At 33.2% G+C, this 20,784-nt stretch overlaps 3 protein-coding genes across 3 annotated transcripts; 2 read left to right on the top strand and 1 right to left on the bottom strand.

The window, feature by feature from the left end:
* The first annotated feature begins 6,978 nt into the window (after positions 1 to 6,978).
* On the top strand, positions 6,979 to 16,903 carry LOC660197 (very long chain fatty acid elongase AAEL008004). Its single transcript, XM_966451.4, has 7 exons — positions 6,979 to 7,283; positions 10,511 to 10,579; positions 13,099 to 13,289; positions 13,355 to 13,435; positions 15,584 to 15,746; positions 15,796 to 16,115; positions 16,166 to 16,903. The coding sequence occupies exons 2-7, from the start codon at positions 10,519 to 10,521 to the stop codon at positions 16,349 to 16,351; spliced, it is 1,002 nt and encodes a 333-aa protein (XP_971544.1). The 5' UTR covers positions 6,979 to 7,283; positions 10,511 to 10,518; the 3' UTR covers positions 16,352 to 16,903.
* A 1,409-nt stretch (positions 16,904 to 18,312) lies between these two features.
* Positions 18,313 to 19,999, bottom strand: eIF2Bgamma (eukaryotic translation initiation factor 2B subunit gamma). The gene is made up of 4 exons (XM_966394.5): positions 19,704 to 19,999; positions 18,840 to 19,657; positions 18,560 to 18,789; positions 18,313 to 18,513 (listed from the first exon to the last, which is right to left on the bottom strand). The coding sequence occupies exons 1-4, from the start codon at positions 19,858 to 19,860 to the stop codon at positions 18,357 to 18,359; spliced, it is 1,362 nt and encodes a 453-aa protein (XP_971487.1). The 5' UTR covers positions 19,861 to 19,999; the 3' UTR covers positions 18,313 to 18,356.
* Positions 20,000 to 20,088: 89 nt separating this feature from the next.
* Positions 20,089 to 20,642, top strand: LOC660069 (transcription elongation factor 1 homolog). The gene is made up of 2 exons (XM_966331.4): positions 20,089 to 20,345; positions 20,399 to 20,642. Exons 1-2 carry the CDS (start codon positions 20,230 to 20,232, stop codon positions 20,529 to 20,531), a joined length of 249 nt encoding a protein of 82 aa, XP_971424.1. The 5' UTR covers positions 20,089 to 20,229; the 3' UTR covers positions 20,532 to 20,642.
* The last annotated feature ends 142 nt before the right edge of the window (positions 20,643 to 20,784 follow it).

Raw genomic sequence — 20,784 nt, 5'->3', positions numbered from 1 at the left:
CCCGAGATTTTTTTTACTACTATTCACAGTCTCGTTTCAAACAACATATTCATATAAGTTACATTCACCCAAACTAAAGTTTTTGAATAATTAACTAATTTTCGGAATCATCAGGAAGGTCAGATTAGTAATTTGGTATTAAGTGAGATACAGTTAAATAAGGTAGATAACCAACTATACAGCGACGTTGTATAAGAGATTGTCTATAAAACCAATATAACGCACGAAGAATAAACTATTTTTACTGCTAGCTGAAATACCGACTTAAAATAATGTTGTTGTATAGAGAGAGCCACTAATTGTTGAACGCCCAAAATTTATTAAACTGAAATGATCAAATTTTTAAAAATTTGTTCCCAAGTTGTTTTTTTTTTAAATTAGAAATTTTAGAATTAGAAAACTTTGAGTCACTAATTGTTAAACGCCCAAAATTTATTAGACTGAAATAGATCAAATTTTAAAAAATCTGTTCCCAAGTTGATTTTTTTTAAAATTAGAAATTTCAGAATTACAAAACTTTGAGTTTCAGTGAGAAATAAAATACAAAAATATATAAAACTAATATATAACATATTTTTTTTTAAATTATTAGACAAAAGTCTCTAATAAAAATCAATATTATGTAAAAAAAATCTCTCGTAATATCTCTTTGTTTCAAAAACAACAAAAAAATACATATATTTAAATTAAGCATGTTTCATGTCAAGTCTTCCTAATAGTTTTTGATAAGTATTTTATACTTTTTTACCATAATTTCTACAATATTGCAACAGGATGAAACTGCTGAAAGTTTTTAACTAATAAAATCATAAAAAATTTAACATACCGTCAAATACTTAATATTTTTTTCTATATATGAATTGTTTGAAAATTTTCCTACAAATTCAAATTATTAATTAATTAACTAACTACTATTACGTCGCTGCAAAAAATATTAATTTCTTATGTAATTTTCGCATCAGTAGCCACAAAAAATAATAATGAAGTAATAAATTAAAAACAAAATACGTAAGTACTACCTATACTTTTAGAATGTATCATCATATATATTGAGCTTTTTTCCTCATCTAAAAATAACAAAAAATCTCTTATTATTGTTAATCAGTCTATTCTAAATAAAAATGTATATTTTGCAAAACACGAAATTTTATTAATTCTTTTTATGTAAACAATTACCACAAGTTATTGAACTACTATAATAAAATCAACAATATCCCTGATAATAAAAGATAATACAATAGCCGTTTTAAATCACCCCTCTTTACCATAACTCATTCATCGAGTTAATTAGTGTAGGAAAAGAATAATTACTACAGAACAAACGTTAATAAAAAAACCGAAGCCCATCGGAGTTATAATTTTATCTCCAGACGGGTTTTCAAACTGTTAATTTTTTTACATATACTAAAACTGGACGACAAACTCTCCACTCATTCTTCAAGGTCCCAGGAAAAAAACAAAATAAAATTAGATTCGATTTTACCTTTTCGTTAATTATACGTTCAGCGACACTAAAAATCGCTGCTAATTCCAGAACTATCAATTAGTACTTTTATTATTATGAAGGTATGAAGTTATTTTAATTTTCTGTCTGATAAACAGATCATTTTGCGATGTATTCAGTCATGAAAATACTAACACCTGGTAAATTAAAAACTTGATTTTCTTAGTATTTCTTAGTTACTTAGTTTTTACAGTAACTTTAGTAACAAAAGCCGCATTTCGTGGAAACTGAGTTCCACGAACTGAAAAAATCCGGAGTCGACCGGAGTTCGCCATGAGACGCATTAAAAATTTAACTCCCCATCGAGAAATGAAATCACTCGATAGTAAGATATAATCGGATAAAAAATTGTTGTTTAGCAATTAATTCGTTTCCAGAGGCTAGTTTAAAAAATTAATTTTCAAGAACCAGGGATTTTTAAAATTCGAAAACTGGAATACGGCTCAAGCACATATTAGCCCGTCTCAGACAGGCGTTATTTCAACCATTCTCAAATTTTTTCCATCAAACCACCTTCCATCGACCTTTAGGCCCACTGCAAGGTCAGGTGGTCTGTTGGCTTTTCCTTTTTTCTCCCAGTTGTTTATCCGGCAAAAAGTCACCCAAACCACTGTAATTTTCCGTTTCTCTTGAAAAAGTTTGACAATATGGTAATCTCGACTTTAAATTGCAAGTAAATTTGGTGATTGTTATTCTATGACGCATTTCGGAGCACAAAAAAACCGAAATCGAATAAATAATTCCGATAGGTATTGACTCCGGAGGTAATTAATTTTTAAGTGTCTTCGCCAGGACAGCGATGATACGAAAAATGCTGTTGCAAAATAACTTTCGACGTAATATTTGCTTGAATCACAGAGCAATCTACAGGTGAGGAATGCCATTAAAGTTACATAACCGGCGTGTCTTTTTAAATATTTTACCTCCAAATAGTCCACACGTACTTTCTCAGCACTATATTGATTGTAAATATTTATAGATAAACCGTGAGCCTTCTTCCACCACCTTGAACTTCAACTTGAAATTTTTGCCCAGCTAGGCACATATTTGCGATATTATGCAACGCATCCTTTCAGCGATTAAAACAATAACAAATTGAGGACGCAAAACAACAAGAAAGTTAAATAACGCGCTCCCGGACTTTCTAAAAATCCGGGTAGTTACACTCGGCCAAATTTGTTCTAGACTGAACAATTATGCAATAGGCATCGTTATGACACAGTTTTCGAACGAAAATATAAATATTCGTTCTAGACCAAGGAGTTTACCTTTTCCTGGATGACTTTCACCCATCGAATTAGAAATATTAAGGCAAAAAGTCGCTTTCACTGGACGATCTCGCAATTCGCATAAAAATATAATAAAACGAAAATGATATACAGCGATTTTTTCGGCTGATTTAATCATTCATTCGCATATTAATTGTTTACTTATGGAAATTTACGATTGAAAGACCTGTATTTTTAAACCGTGATGTATGGCTCAAAACAATACGATGGAATAGTACCGGAATTTCGGTTTAGGAAAATTCCAAATTCTGATTTGGCCGCATTTTTGAGTAAATTTTACAAAAAAGAACGTGTCCGGAGGACAGAATTAAGTAATAACCGGAAGCCTCGTGTCTTAATTACAACAAACCGAGCAAATTAATTTAAAAAAACAAAAACAATTATCCGCCCGATACGTAACACTTTTTCAGGCAGAAGAGCTGAATTATAAGCAGAAACACTAAACTGCATTAAAATTCGCTCATTGTGTGCAAAATGAAATGCTAGTCTGGCTCCGGTATTTGTAGCCCCCAACACACGAAAAAATAAAACTCCGGGATTTCCAGTGCATCCAGTCTATTCACCTTTCGATGCAACGTTATTCAAATGACCTTCTCTAGCTGAAAAATATTATCGACAAATTAAAATTGGCGGAAAACACTTTTTTGCGTTTAATTGTGAAATAATAAGCACCTCGGCAAAATAAAAACTTAAGTGAGCTGAAAAACTAAATAATAGTACAATATGTTTTGATGAGCAGTCCTTGAAACAACTTGGTAACAGTGATAACTTTTTCATATTTTTATGAGTTGAAAATTCAGAACTCGTTGCAAGGCATTAGAATTCAGCTTCAGTTTCACGTCTTGGTTTTGTTATTATGTGGAAACTATGATTTCCTAGTAATTGTTTTATTGTAATATTTTTTACTACTAATACAAGTGCACGTGCTTTCGTGTCTTTGTTCCGAAGCTAAAAATTCGACAGGAATTAGCCAAACAATTGAGTTCCTGTTGACCACTTTTTGCAAATTAACGATAATTCAGGGACCACACGTTTACGAAAATGGCTGGGAAAATTGACTTCGTCAGGAGTCACTAGAAAGATTGTTTGAATTGGGCGGTATTATAAATAATAAAAAAACGAATTAATTCTAATTGCCCATTGTTTATAAAAATTCAAGACTGCACGCAATTTCTAATTAGTTCAGTAAAAAATTGTTAAATGTTACAAAAGAGTTAAAGCTCTAAGTTCCCTGAATTAAATTTCCACTGTCCTACAAATCTAGACTAATGTCTTTGCCACAGATGAGAATTTCACTTTCTTTGCCACAGAAAATTCTAGAATGAAAAATAAACACTGTAATTACATAAGAATTATGCAGATACATTAAAGTTCAACGTTGTTGATCAAATTTCAAAAGCCAGAAAAATATGCGGAGAAATTTTTCCACAAAATACAAAAGAACGTAAAAAATAAATGAATTAGAAGCTTGCAAGTAATTAGAAAAAACCGAGTCAAGTAATTATCGAAAATGGTCAAGTTGGATAATACAGCGTAACACTACCGCCAAATACCGAGTGAAAGGTAACATTATTAAATATTATACAGAAGCTGGAATTTTCGAGAATAATTTTTATTGGCAAAATAATACGAGATGTTAAGAAATATTATTAATCGACTTTATTGACCAGGAACTAATTATAATAAATTTCCACCATTACAACAAATTGCAACCTTGGAGCATCAAATCAGTTTTAAAGTCTGGTAACCCCACAAATTAAATTTTCCACACATTTTCCACCTATTGCCACGTTTTTATTAAAAATAAAAATGAACCGTAAATGCATTTCCGTCATGTGACAACAAATGACTGCACTTTATGTAATCAAGATGACGCGTTTTGGGGCCAAGAGATATCCCCCGGCTATTTTTATAGTAAAATGCTTTCACGATGTGAGTGAAAAATAATTAAGCGCTCAGGAATTGCACAAAATCATCAGTCGTTGCTATTTACAGTGATTATGCGCACAAGACAATGCATTTTTAATTTGTAATTCATTTTGATTTAAATAAAGTTAGGTAATAAACTAAAATTTTGAAGAATTCGTTACAAGATAGGAAACAATAATCAATGAAAAATGATGAATCATGCGGTTTTACGCTTCACACATTATTTACTGAACATCACTCCGTCAGTAGTACTGACTACGTAATAGTAATTTATGTTACAAGAGCTGAAAACGTTCCATTGCATCAAGAAGTGAATAAGTTTTCACAAAAACTACTAATATGTAATAATCACATAATCATACAATAGCCTTTGTGCTGCCTTTTTTTATTATTAAAATAATTATTAGTCAAATTATAAAATTAGGCTGGTGTTCACTGAATCACTGTTCTAAAAAAATTTTTCGGCGCTATTTTAAAGTTACAAATTCAAAAAATAAAATTCTAAAATTATCTTTGTTCCTTTTTAATTTTTTTTAATCATTTTATACGAGTATTGTGATTATAAAAAAATTAAAAATGCCCTAAAAAATTCATGAATGTGTATCTAAAAAAACATCCAAACAAAGTATCAAAGTTGCCTATTTTTTGTAAAATTTATAAATCTCATAAAAGACTGCTAGTTTGATTATTAGTTAAAATGTATAAGATGTAAAAAAATAATAAATAATGATGTAAAAAACAGGGACTCCCACTTAAAATAACCAAAATAAAAAGCTCCAAAATTTAAAAACTTTAAAAGTAAATTGTAAACAGCCTGTAGTAACTCGGATCAATTAAATTTAATTAATAATAAGTCTACTAGACCTTGTTCAACACGTGCCTAGTCATAATGTTATAAAAAAGAGCATTTATATTAATTTTTAAAACTAAAGGTGTGAAACGATTTTCTTTATTTTTATCTTTTTAACAGGAAACTCTGAACCGATTTGAAAAAAAAGGATCATTTAAAAAGCTAAAAGGACATCCTATTGAACACAAAAAATAATTGCATGCCAATAAAAAAATATTATTGTGCCTCATATTTTTTGGACACTGTATAATCAAAAATATTTTCCTGAAATGCGTTGTATAGTATAAATAATAATATAGTTATTAATAACACGAGTGCAAAAATACAAGCTTAAAGTTCGAGAGCTATCGTTATGCAACGAGTGTATGCGAGTTGCATAACTAGACACCCGAAAACGCATAAGTATTATTTAATTTTCTTTTTGTTCAAACATTTTAATTTAAAACACGTTGCTATGAAAAGCGTGTTTTAAAATAGTGTTTATAATCTAGGATTCAGATAGTAAAAAGAAAGCTTAAAATGTTCCCAAGAAAAAAAAAATCTTTATTATTATTTTTTTTCACACTAAATTTGTCACTAGAATCTAGTATAAAACCCAAATTTTTTATACGCTGCGCTGTTGTCATTTTTTCTAAACATTTGAAATGTTCGATATATTTTGTTTCTAGAACAATTAGCAAAAGATTTTGTGATCATTTGTCACTGGATTTCATTAGAATAAACACAGAATTCGTCTATTACACAAAAAGTCTATTTACTATTTAGTACGCCCTCCAAAAAATTCAAATGCGCTGTTGTCATTTAAAGTTCTCAAATAAGATATAACTGTTGGATATCACAATAAACACCTCTAACACCACAACTGAGCTTTTTGATGTGATCTTAATCACAAAAATAGTGTTGCCAATATACTTCAAAGTTACAGTTACTTAAAAAAAAGCAACTTAAACTTTGAATTAATTTGTGAACAATCCAGTTGCCTAAAATTTGTTAAACTTCGAAGCGTGTGGGTCAAAACAACCGATCTGGCAGCTTGTCGCAACTTTTCCACTCCAATTTTTGAATTCTTGACGTAGATACAGCAACATATTAATTAGTTTTTTGCAAGAAACTGCATACTTTTTACAGGTTTTCGGCATTAAAATGAGAAATATTCAAATGTTTTTGTCCGTTTTTTTAGTCAAAAGTTCCACTCGTTCCAAACAACCGGAATCTAATTATGGGCCCCAAAAATTCCGTTTTGGAAAAGCACTCCATAGAGCCGCAGCTAATGATCTAGTCCCCCGATAAATGGTAAAAAAACCAAAACGCGCCCATTTCGGCGCGATTATCGTCGGTATTTCCACCATGTGAACCCGGCTTTATCAGTGTAAATCGGTAAAGATCGGTGACGTCCGCCGGTATAAGCTATATATAACCGAAAGCTACCATCGGATTCCCTAGCCCAGATACCGAAGTTCGCTAGTAGAGAGAGATTGAGTGTGGTTGGTTGTCTCATGTCTCTCTGACACCAACGGCACGCCTATAACTCGCAAAAATCGAAAGAAAGCCCACCGGAAAAGCCCCAACAATGTGTTCAAACCAGTGATAACCGCCCGTCTCAAAAACAGACTTCAAAAAATCGCAACTTTACCGGTTTTATTTTGTGTGAAAAACGTATCCGTGTCGTGACAAACATTTTAGTGGTGTTTTATTGATTATTTTGATAAAGGTGAGTCTTTTTCTTTGTTCCGGCGATTTTTAGTAATTGACACACCCTCGAATCGGCCCATTTTACATAATCGACCCATTTAACGGCAGCCCACTTACACATGACAGATGCAGGTAAGGTTATGTAACTGTCAAACGAAAAGTCGTTAAATGAAATGTGCCGACTCGATTATTTTTTAAATTTAATAAAACATAGGGCGTTTGACACTTAACTTAACCTCATTCGAGACGCCAATACCGGCGTGATTCACTTCCTCATTCATTTATCCAAACATCCGATAAAACGGAAAATTAAAAATTACTACAATGGGAAAATGTTAATTAAGACAACAATGGATTCAGTGGGTCGGACTGTTCATAAACATTGGGGACCTTTTAACCCCAATTTAAATTTTACTTTTTTCCGCATTATTGACCTAAAAGAAGGCAAAGCATGACACTGTTTATTTTAGTAGGCAGTTGGCAACTATTAAACACCTGCTAGATGCAGTTGTAAACTAAGTTTTATGGACACCCCGTATTACAGTCATTCCTAAACAATAATCAATACAATGAAATTGCCTTAAAAGGCATGTTGCAACCTAGTTTCTTCATCACATGTTATTTAATATTTCAATACTTTTTCAGTAAAATTTTAGAAAAAGTAGTTTTTTGATAGCTAGAGCGATGTTGCCATTGCATTTTTTGGGAATTCTTTTGTGTAATAAAATTGGAGGAATTTATTTGATAAGATTATTAATAGATTTTTGCTTTATTCACATGCGTTTTTCAAAATAAATAAATAAATAAAAGCTTTCTTAACAGATTTTTTCCAAATTTTTGATGCGACGTTGCCATTTTTAGCCATGCTTGTGAGAAAAATAGTACTGATTACATCTCCCCGTGTATTAATTACTCTCTACTTCTCTATTACATTGACTTGTGAAGTTATTAATTTTAATTAAGTTTAATTGAGTCTTTGTAAAAAAGGAAAGTCCGAGTATTATACATACATAATAGCTGTTTCAAAACTATAAAAACGCTATCGCCGCATTTTACCAAATTATTTTTGTAAATTAAGTTGATAAAAATGTTAAATAGTTATTAATGGTTAGATCTTTCATTGAATTTGTCACATTTTACTTCAAAAAATGCAAATGTTCTGTTACCATTTTCTGTATAAAGTCGGAAACAAAATGTACATTCGAACAAAGTGAAAATGACGCCTCAATAAATCATTCCTGCTGGAACCGCAATCAGTCAGGGTTGTAAATATCTGAATGCAAACCAGATTACAGCAAGCCAGTTTACAGAAAGCGAAATTAAAATTTAATTCAGAATTAAACTAATTCCGATTAAGTTGCTATTTATTTTGCATTACCAAACGCTAAGTTAAGGGAAAATGTATTTTTTAATGAAAAATTGAACAACCATGACAAGTGAGCAATTTTTTGTTTATCTTTATTCATCAGTGCTTAAAAATTTCAACTTTTACATAATAGTTTGACAAATCTGAGATAAACTGATCCAAATCTAATTTGTTTCGAATTAATAATTAATTTTTATAAATTATTTAAAATATTATTATAAATAATTAAATACAAAATATAAATAAAATGAAAATATAAAATGTAAAATATAATTGTTGTTAATTTATATAAGATCTAGTTTAAAATAGTTTATTAACAGAATTTTCTTTAAAGAATGGTTTTTATTAAATTGCTTACTATTTAAAAAATTAATCAAAATTATCTAGCTAATTTAAAAGTATTTTGCTTAAAATGTCTTATCATTTAAACATTGTTTTGAAATGACATCAGAAATCATAAAATTTAGATGAATATTTTAATATTTTTAATTAATTATTAATATTTATTATAAGGAATTGTAAAAAAAATCTGAAAAACTTCACGTGCATAGAGAAAAATGTAGAATATTCAATAGCAAACCTGATTTCTGTGCTACAATTAGTTTCTGAGATGTAGTAAAAAGTACTTTTAGCAGACTAATCTTGTAAATTTTAATGAGGAATTGCGTTGCCAGTAGTGTCTATTGTAGAAATTGCAGATTTTTATTGCTCATTTATAAAAGGATTATCAGTTTTGACTGTCTGTGAATTACATTTTTTGGTAAAAATTAAATTCAGAGGCTTTTGGTAAAGTTTTTGCGAAGTTAAATACACAGTTGTGATTTGTGAGTTTTATATTTGGTTAATAAAAATTTTTGGAGTACATAACGCAGCAGGAAACAAATAGTTTTTCTTATTCTTGGCGCGAAAAAAGAACTTGCGTGAAGTGTCCATTATCTTTGGAAACGAGGAAATAATTATCTCGCAATTTCACTATTACGTAAAATCGGTTGATCACATATGATAAGCAAAAAGTCGGTGATGCATTCGCGGAGGCTGTTCTAATCCACATAATGACGAATGTAGGGTATTAACGCTCGACATTGTTGTTAGTGCAAACAACACCACTGCACATTTTAGGTAACGGCCTCAATACATACTGGACGTGGTGCTCATGTTAAAAGGAAAGAAACTAGGCGTACCCATTGACCTCTCGCTATTTTCTCGACAAAAAAAAATTCAACGATCGCGGGAACGTCCAGTGGAACTTTTCCTAATGCCAATGCAAGGTTGCTCACATTTTTTGCGATTCTGACGCACCACGAAGATTATCAGATAAAGGATTTTGATGATGAGCGATATTAGCTGCCTTATCATTATTAAAATAATTTGTGCCGAATTTTCGACCCAGAAAAACAGGCGATTGTTTGGTAATGAACTTCTTTCTATGCAGAAATATTTTGATTTTAAAATTCAAGCCAGTACAAGTGGTGACGCGAACATCCGTCATCTTGAATTAATTTTTTCGAAGTCACGTGCCGTGCACAAATAAAATTATTAATTACCCGCTGATTGGCGGAATTTTATGAAATCAAAGTGCGACCGATCATAACATCCTTCACTGGGAAAACACTATTTCCTTGCATTTGAGGTGTAATAACGTACAAGGATAACAAGCTCGAGACATTCCTCAAGCTAGGCAGTATATTTCATCTTCAATTACAATAAGTTGATTACAACCAACGTAAAGTTGCGACAAATGCCACTATAATTTAGCCAACATCTGCATCGACAGTAAAACGAGCAATAATCACGTTTTACCACGTATTTAGAGTCAATAACAATAACCGTTTTGTTTGGAATATTTGGGCGGATTTTGAATAAATTATTAAATTTTTCAGACTCCAAGATGGCTCATCTCGTGACCAGCGTCATCGACAAATACGAGGACATTCTAGAAAACAAAAGTGGTGAGTTTTATGTAATTTTATTCCAGAAAGTGTTACATAAAGCGCAACCTGTCTGAGTCAATATATTTCTCAAGAACTTTCATCTTTCGACCCGAATATAGCTTTTCACTTTCTTCGTCTGCTCTTGTTCTTATGTAACCGATTAAGAAAGGTCGGGAGATAATTCGGAGGTCTTTCCGACATTGACATTTTCGCCAAGGAGCGAATTCGGCAATGAAAAAGCGCCAATTGCTTCATTTCTGCTTCAATTAAACCAGTGAAAGTAATTGTAGTGGACAGGAAATGCATGCTTTCTAAACTTCAGGCTCATTGTTGTCGGGGTTTTCTTAAATAAAAAGCTTGTAGCACTGCTACGATTTCCATTATTCCTAGTTGAGAAATGTTTGTTTGTTATTGGAATTAAATAATAGGTATCGGATTCCATAATATATTTGCACGGGATATTATGAAAGGTAAATATTTACTTACAGTCAGCGGTTTTATTTGTTTGTAAACGTAAAACACTTTCGCAAGTCGTGCCACAAATACACTTTTTAATTTAAATGTGGTTAAAAAATAATCTCATCCCAGTCGTAATAAATACAACTATTACATTATGCGTTCATTCTGTTTTCCTGATAATTATGTAAGTTACAAAAAATATTGAAAAAAGTGCTGAAATGATTATTCGAAGGTTTTGCCAATCAACCTGACTACATAAAATGATTTTAATTGAAAAACAAGCCTAAAAATCAAGGTGAAATTTTGCAAATCTGTTAGTAAACAATCAAACCAACTTGAACCAAAATATTTGGACGAAATTCTCTATTTTCTACAAGACCTTGCACTAATTTTACTCAAGGGTGAAGTAAATTTTGCATTAAAAACAAGTCGAGTGGCCGGTATGCGATGTTGAGTTGATTAATGAGGAGTCAGGGTCAGGTTATTGTAGTTTTATTTGCTGATTTGAGCGAGTAATTTTTCCTTCTTCATTCACTGTGTGGTTTTGGTTTATCCCAAAATTCGGGAATTAATTTAAATACACTTTTTTCCGAAAAACAGTAACAAGTGTCGTACGTTTCCATACCTTTTGCATAATTATGCAAACTTAATGAATCTATTCACTTATGTATCTAACGTTAGACGATTTTTTTCCACATTAAAATGTTTTGGCTTTTTTGTGGTCAGGTTATTTACATATCAGTTGGTTTTTACATTTTGGGCTTATTCAAATTAAGCGGTTGTTTTGCTGAATTTTGTTTTTTACATAATAATAATTAATTCAGTTCGTGATGATTCTGGTAATCCATTCATGTTGATCAAAAATTAATAAACCTATGATTCGTTTAATTATTTATTACCATATTTATGTATTGCTTAATTCATCACCACAATAATATAGCGATGTTTCATTTTGGTTAAGGTTAATTTTTTTCTTCAAGTTTTTAAATGTCACAACTTCGAGGCCAATTCGCAGAAAGTGGCGAACTTTATCCAAATTAAGAAGTTCAGAACGCACGTTGCTGCACTAATTATGTAAATATTTTGCATAATTTTCCCACAGTTTTAATTGACTTGTTAATTAGAGAGCAACATAGAACCCATTTGCGATTTTTGGTCAAGGATCAACAATTTCTTATAGACTTATTATGGTACAGGGTGAATAAAAAATTATAGAAATTTTTTTTTGTTTCCAATCATATTAAAGCATTTCAAAAAAAAGGTTCAGTGTAAATAAAAATTGTCCACTCTGTATAATACCGAATGCACTAAATTGAGGTAGGTTGGCATTCTAATATAAATATCACGGCAAACGAGTCGGCTGTCAAAAATTAGGGTCACTTCCGCTACTAAAAATGTGAAAAATTTAAATGTGTGTCTGACCAATTACCAGCTAGCCACGTGGTAGCCGAGCGTTTGGATAACAAAATAAAACAATCTGGATTTATAGATCAAAGTTAATCAGATTCAAATTTATTGAAATGACTCATTCACCTGTCCGAAATTATTTTACTACCATTCAATTAGCAAAGAACAAAAATAAAACTTCCTGATTTCGCCTAATTACCGTAATTAGATTTTTCATAAAATTCATTTCCTGGATGGTTTCTTGTAACCTTGTCAGTTTAATAATTTTCGGCTCAAAAGGAAGCAAATTCGCCAATGTTGCGACACGATTTGAATGAAAATGAGCCGGAAATCAGAAAACCTGCCAACGAGAGCCTGTCTGTATTTCGATAGTCGTCTCGGTGATAATCGGTGCACCGGAAACGTGCAGGTATTTGAACAGGAACTAGCAGTAAAAGTCGAAACCGTTTTGAGCAGTCGCGTCATGCATTTCACATTTTGCTTAAAAATAAAATCGAACATTCAATTCACCAAAATAGCCGTGACCTTGTTTGCGAAGAGAAGGCGGCTGTTACACATTTCCTTATTACAATCGACGAATCTTCGCCTAATTCTTATCACCCAGACGTGGCATTGGCCACACAAGCCGCCAATCATTGCGTTATTCTAATCGCACTAATTGATTATTTCAGACCCGAGGGTCAAAGGATGGGCCATGATGTCTAGTCCCATGCCAACGCTGTGCATTTGCCTATTTTATGCGTACTTTTCGACGGTTCTAGGACCCCGGATTATGGAAAATAGGAAACCGTTTAATTTAAGAAAGACTTTAATTTTTTATAATTTATTTCAAACTCTCTTCAGCGCGTGGATATTTTACGAGGTGAGTTTGCAATTAGTCCGGTTGGGATTTTTAGAACGGAGCTAATTGGACCATTTTTTTTACAGTACTTGATGAGCGGCTGGTGGGGGAGCTACAGCTTCAGGTGCCAACCTGTCGACTACTCAAACAGCCCCATGGCGCTCAGGGTAAGGAAAAACATAATTAACAAACAGATAATTACGACGTCTCAAGATTAAGTCGTAAAAATATCATTACGGTATTGATTGTTGTTTGAACATTGATATCAATCGAGCGAATAAATTTGGATTCACATTTTTCTTAATGAATTTTTTTGTTTTATTGAAATATCTCATTGACATGAATACAAAATTTTATTTTTTATTATTTAAAATGTCTTCACAGTACAAACTTTTTTTTCAAGTGCCATCGCGTGTCGTGATTTTCCTCATTTTTGCCGAAAACAAAGCTTTTCTCAAGGACCTTCGATTGCAAAAAAATAGTGAACCGACAATCACTTGTTAGGGCCTTAATGAATTTTTTCAGTTTCTCAAAATAATTTCACATTAACTTTTTTTTCAAATGTCATTCTGTTGGTCGCTGCCAAAAAGGCCTTTGACTGTGTATTTTATTTATTTGAATTTAATTTAATCCAGAATTACATTAAATCTGAATGACGAATTAAAATTTAATTGCAATTTTTTGCAAACCGGCCTTAAACCGAATTTAGTGACTCCAATTAAGTATTTTAACTGGATTTATTTCGTATTTTGTTGATTTATTTCACATATTAACAAAAAAATATACAAAATATAAAAAACGATAAAACAGATTTTATTTTTTATTATTTAAAATGTCTTCACAGTACAAACTTTTTTTTCAAGTGCCATCGCGTGTCGTGATTTTCCTCATTTTTGCCGAAAACAAAGCTTTTCTCAAGGACCTTCGATTGCAAAAAAATAGTGAACCGACAATCACTTGTTAGGGTCTTAATCAATTTTTTCAGTTTCTCAAAATAATTTCACATTAACTTTTTTTTCAAATGTCATTCTGTTGGTCGCTGCCAAAAAGGCCTTTGACTGTGTATTTTATTTATTTGAATTTAATTTAATCCAGAATTACATTAAATCTGAATGACGAATTAAAATTTAATTGCACTTTTTTGCAAACCGGCCTTAAACCGAATTTAGTGACTCCAACTAAGTATTTTAACCGAAATATGTAAAATTAGGAAAGAAAAGTAGGTATTTTGACTGGATTTATTTCGTATTTTGTTGATTTATTTCACATATTAACAAAAAAATATACAAAATATAAATAACGATAAAACAGATTTTATTTTTTATTATTTAAAATGTCTTCACAGTATAAACTTTTTTTTTCAAGTGCCATCGCGTGTCGTGATTTCCCTCATTTTTGCCGAAAACAAAGCTTTTCTCAAGGACCTTCGATTGCAAAAAAATAGTGAACCGACAATCACTTGTTAGGGCCTTAATGAATTTTTTCAGTTTCTCAAAATAATTTCACATTAACTTTTTTTTCAAATGTCATTCTGTTGGTCGCTGCCAAAAAGGCCTTTGACTGTGTATTTTATTTATTTCAATTTAATTTAATCCAGAATTAAATTAGGAAAGAAAAGTAGGTATTTTGACTGGAATTATTTCGTTTTTTGTTGATTTATTTCACATATTAACAAAAAAAAATATACAAAATATAAAAAACGATAAAACAGATTTTATTTTTTATTATTTAAAATGTCTTCACAGTACAAACTTTTTTTTCAAGTGCCATCGCGTGTCGTGATTTTCCTCATTTTTGCCGAAAACAAAGCTTTTCTCAAGGACCTTCGATTGCAAAAAAATAGTGAACCGACAATCACTTGTTAGGGCCTTAATGAATTTTTTCAGTTTCCCAAAATAATTTCACATAAACTTTTTTTTCAAATGTCATTCTGTTGGTCGCTGCCAAAAAGGCCTTTGACTGTGTATTTTATTTATTTCAATGTAATTTAATTCAGAATTAAATTGAATCTGAATGACGAATGAAAATTTAATTGCAATTTTTTGCAAACCGGCCTTAAACCGAATTTTAATGACTTCACTTAAGTATTTCATCCAAAATATGTAAAATTAGGAAAGAAAAGTAGTTTTTTTGACTGGAATTATCTCGTATTTTGTTGGTTTATTTCACATATTAACAAAAAAATATATACAAAATATAAAACTCGATATAACAGATTAGAAATATTGATGATAAAATCGATAATAAATCGGAAGACGTCGAGTGAGTCATGTTTTTCGTCGAAATCACGCTAACGTTGGCGATTTTTCCCGCAGATGGCGCGGACCTGCTGGTGGTACTACTTTTCGAAGTTCACCGAATTTTTCGACACTCTATTTTTCATTTTGCGGAAGAAAAATAGCCACGTGTCTACTCTCCATGTCATCCACCACGGCTGCATGCCGTTTTCGGTCTGGATGGGGATGAAATTCGCGCCAGGTGAATACTTAATTTTTCCTGCTGTTCCAAATTTGACTGAAACGTTTAGGTGGCCACAGCACGTTCTTCGCCTTGCTCAACACATTCGTGCACATCATCATGTATTTCTACTACATGGTGGCGGCCATGGGGCCCCAGTACCAGAAATACATCTGGTGGAAGAAATACCTGACCACGTTCCAGATGGTGCAGTTTGTGGCGATTTTCACCCACCAGTTCCAGCTGCTCTTCACCGAGTGCAATTACCCGAAGAGCTTCATGATTTGGATCGCTTTGCACGGTGTCATGTTCTTATTCCTGTTCTCCGATTTTTACAAAGTTAGGTACACCAACAACAAGGCTGTGAAGAGCAATAGCGGCGCTTGCATGGTGAGTTAATTGATGGCATTCGGTTCTTTGTGAGTGATAAGTTGTTGCAGCCGGTCCTCGAGGATGAGAAGCAGCAAAACGGAACGGTTACGAAGTCCGACAGTAACGGCACTCTTAACAACACTTACATCAAAAGCGAGTATTCCGATTCGTACAAAGCTTGCTACTCGAACGGCAGCACAAACGGCTTTGTGAGCCAAACCGTAATAGAGCGCAACTCGAAGAAGATCAACTAGGTTTTAATTTCAGTGGGTACAAAAGGACTCGACTTTTGTTTAATTGTAGACTTATTTATTAGATAGTGTACGATTTGTTGTCAAAATTTCGTATCTCAGGGCGAAATAATTGGTTTCTTTTTACTTGATGTATTATATAAGTTTTTACGGCTGCAGGGACCATTTTCATTGCGTCAAGTCGCTTGATTTTTTCATTTCATCAGCCATTAGTGCCTGAATTTTTACCACGTTTCTTAGCTTTAGCTTATTGTTAAAGTTTTGCACTTTGAATCGTTGCCGGTTGTTCGTACTTAAGAATGTTTTATTACGTTTTCGTATAATTTATCGGATGTTTTTTATTCAGGGAGTTGCACTCTGCTGCGTAAATTCGGCGGCTCTCTACGTCTTTTCAGATAAGTAAGTGTAATGGAAGCTGTATCACTGTAATTAATGTCGTTTTATTATCATTGTATATAATACATACTACGCGTTTCTTTAGATTTAAAGTTGTATAGTATTTTTGTATATACTTATGAATCTTGAGAAATAAAGTGGAAACCTGCGTTTTGCAAACGGAGTTTCTCTCCCTCTCCTTTCCCCAATCCAAAAAAAATCGCTAAACACAACACGAGAATTGTTTAGAACACGAGCGAACACAGTGAGCACATAAAAATATAAACAACGTATTTAAATTTAAAAAAATATGAAAATAATAAGTTTTTTCCAGCTTCTATTAATAAAATGCTCATTTTACATATTAAATCTTATTATCAATACAATAATTTAATCAAAAGGACAAATAAAATGAATCGAAAGAATGAATTGAATGTTTACAGCAAAACTTTTATTCACACTGTTATTTACAGCACGCACAAAATAAAAAAATTAACATTGTATTCATTGTTTTGTTTCATTTTTCTCTAACTTTTGCCAAAACTATTGTTTTAATAATGTTCATGATCTATTTACAGAAACAGAATTAAACTTTAATCCAGGCGGGTGTCATTTTTATTAATAGGAATTGTAAAAAATGTTGTACGTATAATTTATGTAAATACAAAAATTTTATCCACTCAAAAACTAAACTTTTTTTAAGTGCATAAATTCGTCGTTATTCACATTGTACCATAAGTAATAAGTAATAAGTAATAATTTTAAATTTTCGTAAAAGCTTTAATTTTCAGAAGTATAATTTAAGTTCTGCAAGTATTTTAGAAATAATTCTTGATTTGTTTTTATCAACTTGCTAGTGAGAAACAAGGATTTGTAATAATCCATGCGAGTAAATTAATTGTCTACATCCATGAACAAAAAATTATAGTTTGAACCTCTTTCAAACATATATTATTTTTATTTTTTTTTCTATTAGTATTAGTATTCGAGTTATTAGCATAATAAATTAATATTCTTAGTACTATGCACTCGTATTTATTTTACTATTTTCTGACTTACACTTTTTTTTAATTAAATTATATTTTCTTCCAATAATTTCTCCAAAACGGACCTTTATAAATATTTTGAAAATGTGAAAAAGTACTTATTTTTGGCAACTACTGCACCGTCACCGTTTCTATTCGCAACTCAGGTCGTTAATTAAGCGTGTTCTTCATTTTTTGTACTAAGATTGAGGAAAATTTGCAAACTCTTATCGTCTTATTTTTTGTGCAAAAAAGTGAATACGTAAAGGATTCCATTTCACCGAACACAAAATCTCGAATATTAGCTCCTTTAATATCGATCGAAAGCAAATGCAGATATTTCCAGAATTCGATGACGCATTTATGAACTTTGCCGACCATCAACATACGTAAAACCCAAAATTAACTTTACCCGAATGGATTTCGAGAATTTCGCTAAATAGACATCGTAAAAACTTGCCGAATATTTTAGCACTTTTCGCCTGCTATTTGCCAAATTTTAACCACAGAATCAATTAGCAAATAGACGATTTTTTGCTTACGAAACCGAAAAAAACCAAGTAGTTCACATTTGTATTTTATTCGTAAATTATGTACAAAAATAAAAATTAGAATTCCATCAAGCGGTCCGAATCCGTGAGCACCTCTTGACTATGTTCCGAATTTTCGGGCACTAAGTGGTGACTGCCGATCAAGCAGCCCTTAATCTGACACCCCTTCTCGATCGTCACTCCATCCGAAACTATACAATTCTCCAACGCCACCCTGAAACACAATTGCCACACAGGCCACACAATGGAAACCCACTCACTTCTCCTTAATCGTCACATTATTCATAACAATGCAATTAAAAACCCTCGAAAAACTGCAAACTTCACTGTTAGCCCCAATAACCGAGTTCTTAAACGAGGTTTTCTCGTGCAGTTTGGCTCCCTCCCAAACAACACACTTATCGTCCACTTGGCTCGATTTAATCTCACTTTTGGGGTGTCTGAGGACGAGGCTTAGCCCATTTGTGATTTTGTCCCACCTTTCGCTGACCTGCAACGCACACTCTCAAGGGGGCTCACAACGGGCGAACTACCACGTACTTTGCTATTAACGGCCCAGTACGTCGCTAAAGTGTTGACTCGCACCCCGAACGAGTCTCGGGGGGCTATCAAGGCGTAGCACCGGATGCTATCACCGTGATACGTGGGTTTGGAGTCACCGATATGGTCGTTGTAGGACGAGGACTCCCTTATAATAATACTGAAAGGGTCCTCTTTCGCGTAATTAAAAATGTCCTCGCTGTCGCATTTACTGACTATTGACTTGCCCTCGGCCCCTTTCGGGGGCTTGGAGAGCTGTTTTTTGACAATGTGGGGCAAGAGCTCGCCCTTGATTGTTGTAAAGTTCGGCTGGCTGTTCAAATATTTGACCACCCAGTTTTTCAAAACGTACACGTGCGAGTCGACCAAATTGCTGTACATTTTAACATGAGTGTGTTTCTTGAGCAAAGAGCGCGGTAGCGATAATTCGCTCTCGAAATCGCTCGCGGACGCTAAAAACACCAAACGGTTTGTTTGCGCGTCAATCCCGACCAAATCGCGCTCCGGCTTGTGTTTGGACTTGGGGCCCGGGATTGTTAATTCGCCCCCGTGAGGGTGGAAGAACAAAGACGCGACCGAGGCATCGTGCATTCGGAACACGTCCAAAACGCCTTTTAGGCTAAAATCAGTGATAAAGTCGCACGAAATTACAAGAACGTCGGACTTTAGCCGGTCATGGAGGAGTCTGAGGGAGTCGGCGGTGCCTAAGTCCTCCTTCCCGCTAACGGGGAAGTAGTCGATTTTGATCTCAAGCTCGCTTTTGTCAAGCGTGGCCTGAATCTCGCTTTTGTGATTCTCTAACACGACAAGAATTACGTCTAAAAGTCTGGTAATTATGAGATTTCGAACGGCCAGCGCACGTACCTGTGAAACCGGACTGCTGCAGCTTGTACAAGGGGTACCAAACGAGGGGCTTCGTCCCCACGGGCAGCAGACACTTGGGCTTGCCGGAGGTGATCTCGGGCATGCGGGAGCCCCGGCCGGCCGCCAGGACCACGGCCTGGAACTCGGGCTGAAACATTCTTGCAAAAACACACAAAAATATGTCACAAAACTTTGCAACAAATGTGTGGTTATATCACACCAATGACAGAGGCACCAACATAACAAATTGTTACGCTAAATAAAAATAATTCATTTGAGCCCCTTATAAAACTTTAGCGCATTCCTCAAGACTGAATCGTGAACACGGTCGGAACTTAATACCCGGTGATATTAATTAAGCTCGCAATTACGCTCAAATTGTCTCAGTTTTTGCCACCACGTTGGTGTTACTGTCACACGTCAACTTTGCGCAAAAACTGTTTATTTTGGTCGGGTCGGTTTTTTTGTAAATTTTGGGGCCAACTTGTGTTGAAAACTTTTTTTGTGTGTAATTTAGTGTCTTGTGATGGGGCGCCGCAAGTCGAAGCGAAAACCGGCGCCGAAACGCAAAGCTGTGGAGCCCCTGGACCAGCAGTTCAACTGCCCTTTTTGCAACCACGAAAAATCGTGCGATGTTAAAATGTGATTGTTTTTATAAACCGTTGGGTTTTATGGGGTAATGTGTGTGTTTGTAGGGATAAGGGTCGAAATACGGCCAGGATAACGTGCCGAGTGTGTCTTGAAGACTTCCAAACTACTATCAATTTTTTATCAGAGCCTGTGGATGTGTACAACGATTGGATAGATGCATGTGAATCTGCTAACTGAGGTTTTTATGTAAATGTTTTATTAGGTACAAATAACACTTTTTTATTATATCAGTCTAGGAAAAAATGTATTGAACGAGTGGTTTTAAAAGTAAATAAGTCATATTTAAAAGTTTTTTATTCATCAGATCAATTAACAAGAAATCTTAGACACCTAAAGCGTTATCGTTATTTTATGAGAATAAATATAATTTGTAACAATTGAAACAACTATGAAAATGAATATTTTTGTTACACGTTAATCGAGTGGTCTA

This window comes from Tribolium castaneum, chromosome 2 (assembly GCF_031307605.1).
Source record: "Tribolium castaneum strain GA2 chromosome 2, icTriCast1.1, whole genome shotgun sequence".
NCBI lineage: Eukaryota > Metazoa > Arthropoda > Insecta > Coleoptera > Tenebrionidae > Tribolium > Tribolium castaneum.
This window is presented reverse-complemented; position numbering and strand designations above follow the sequence as displayed.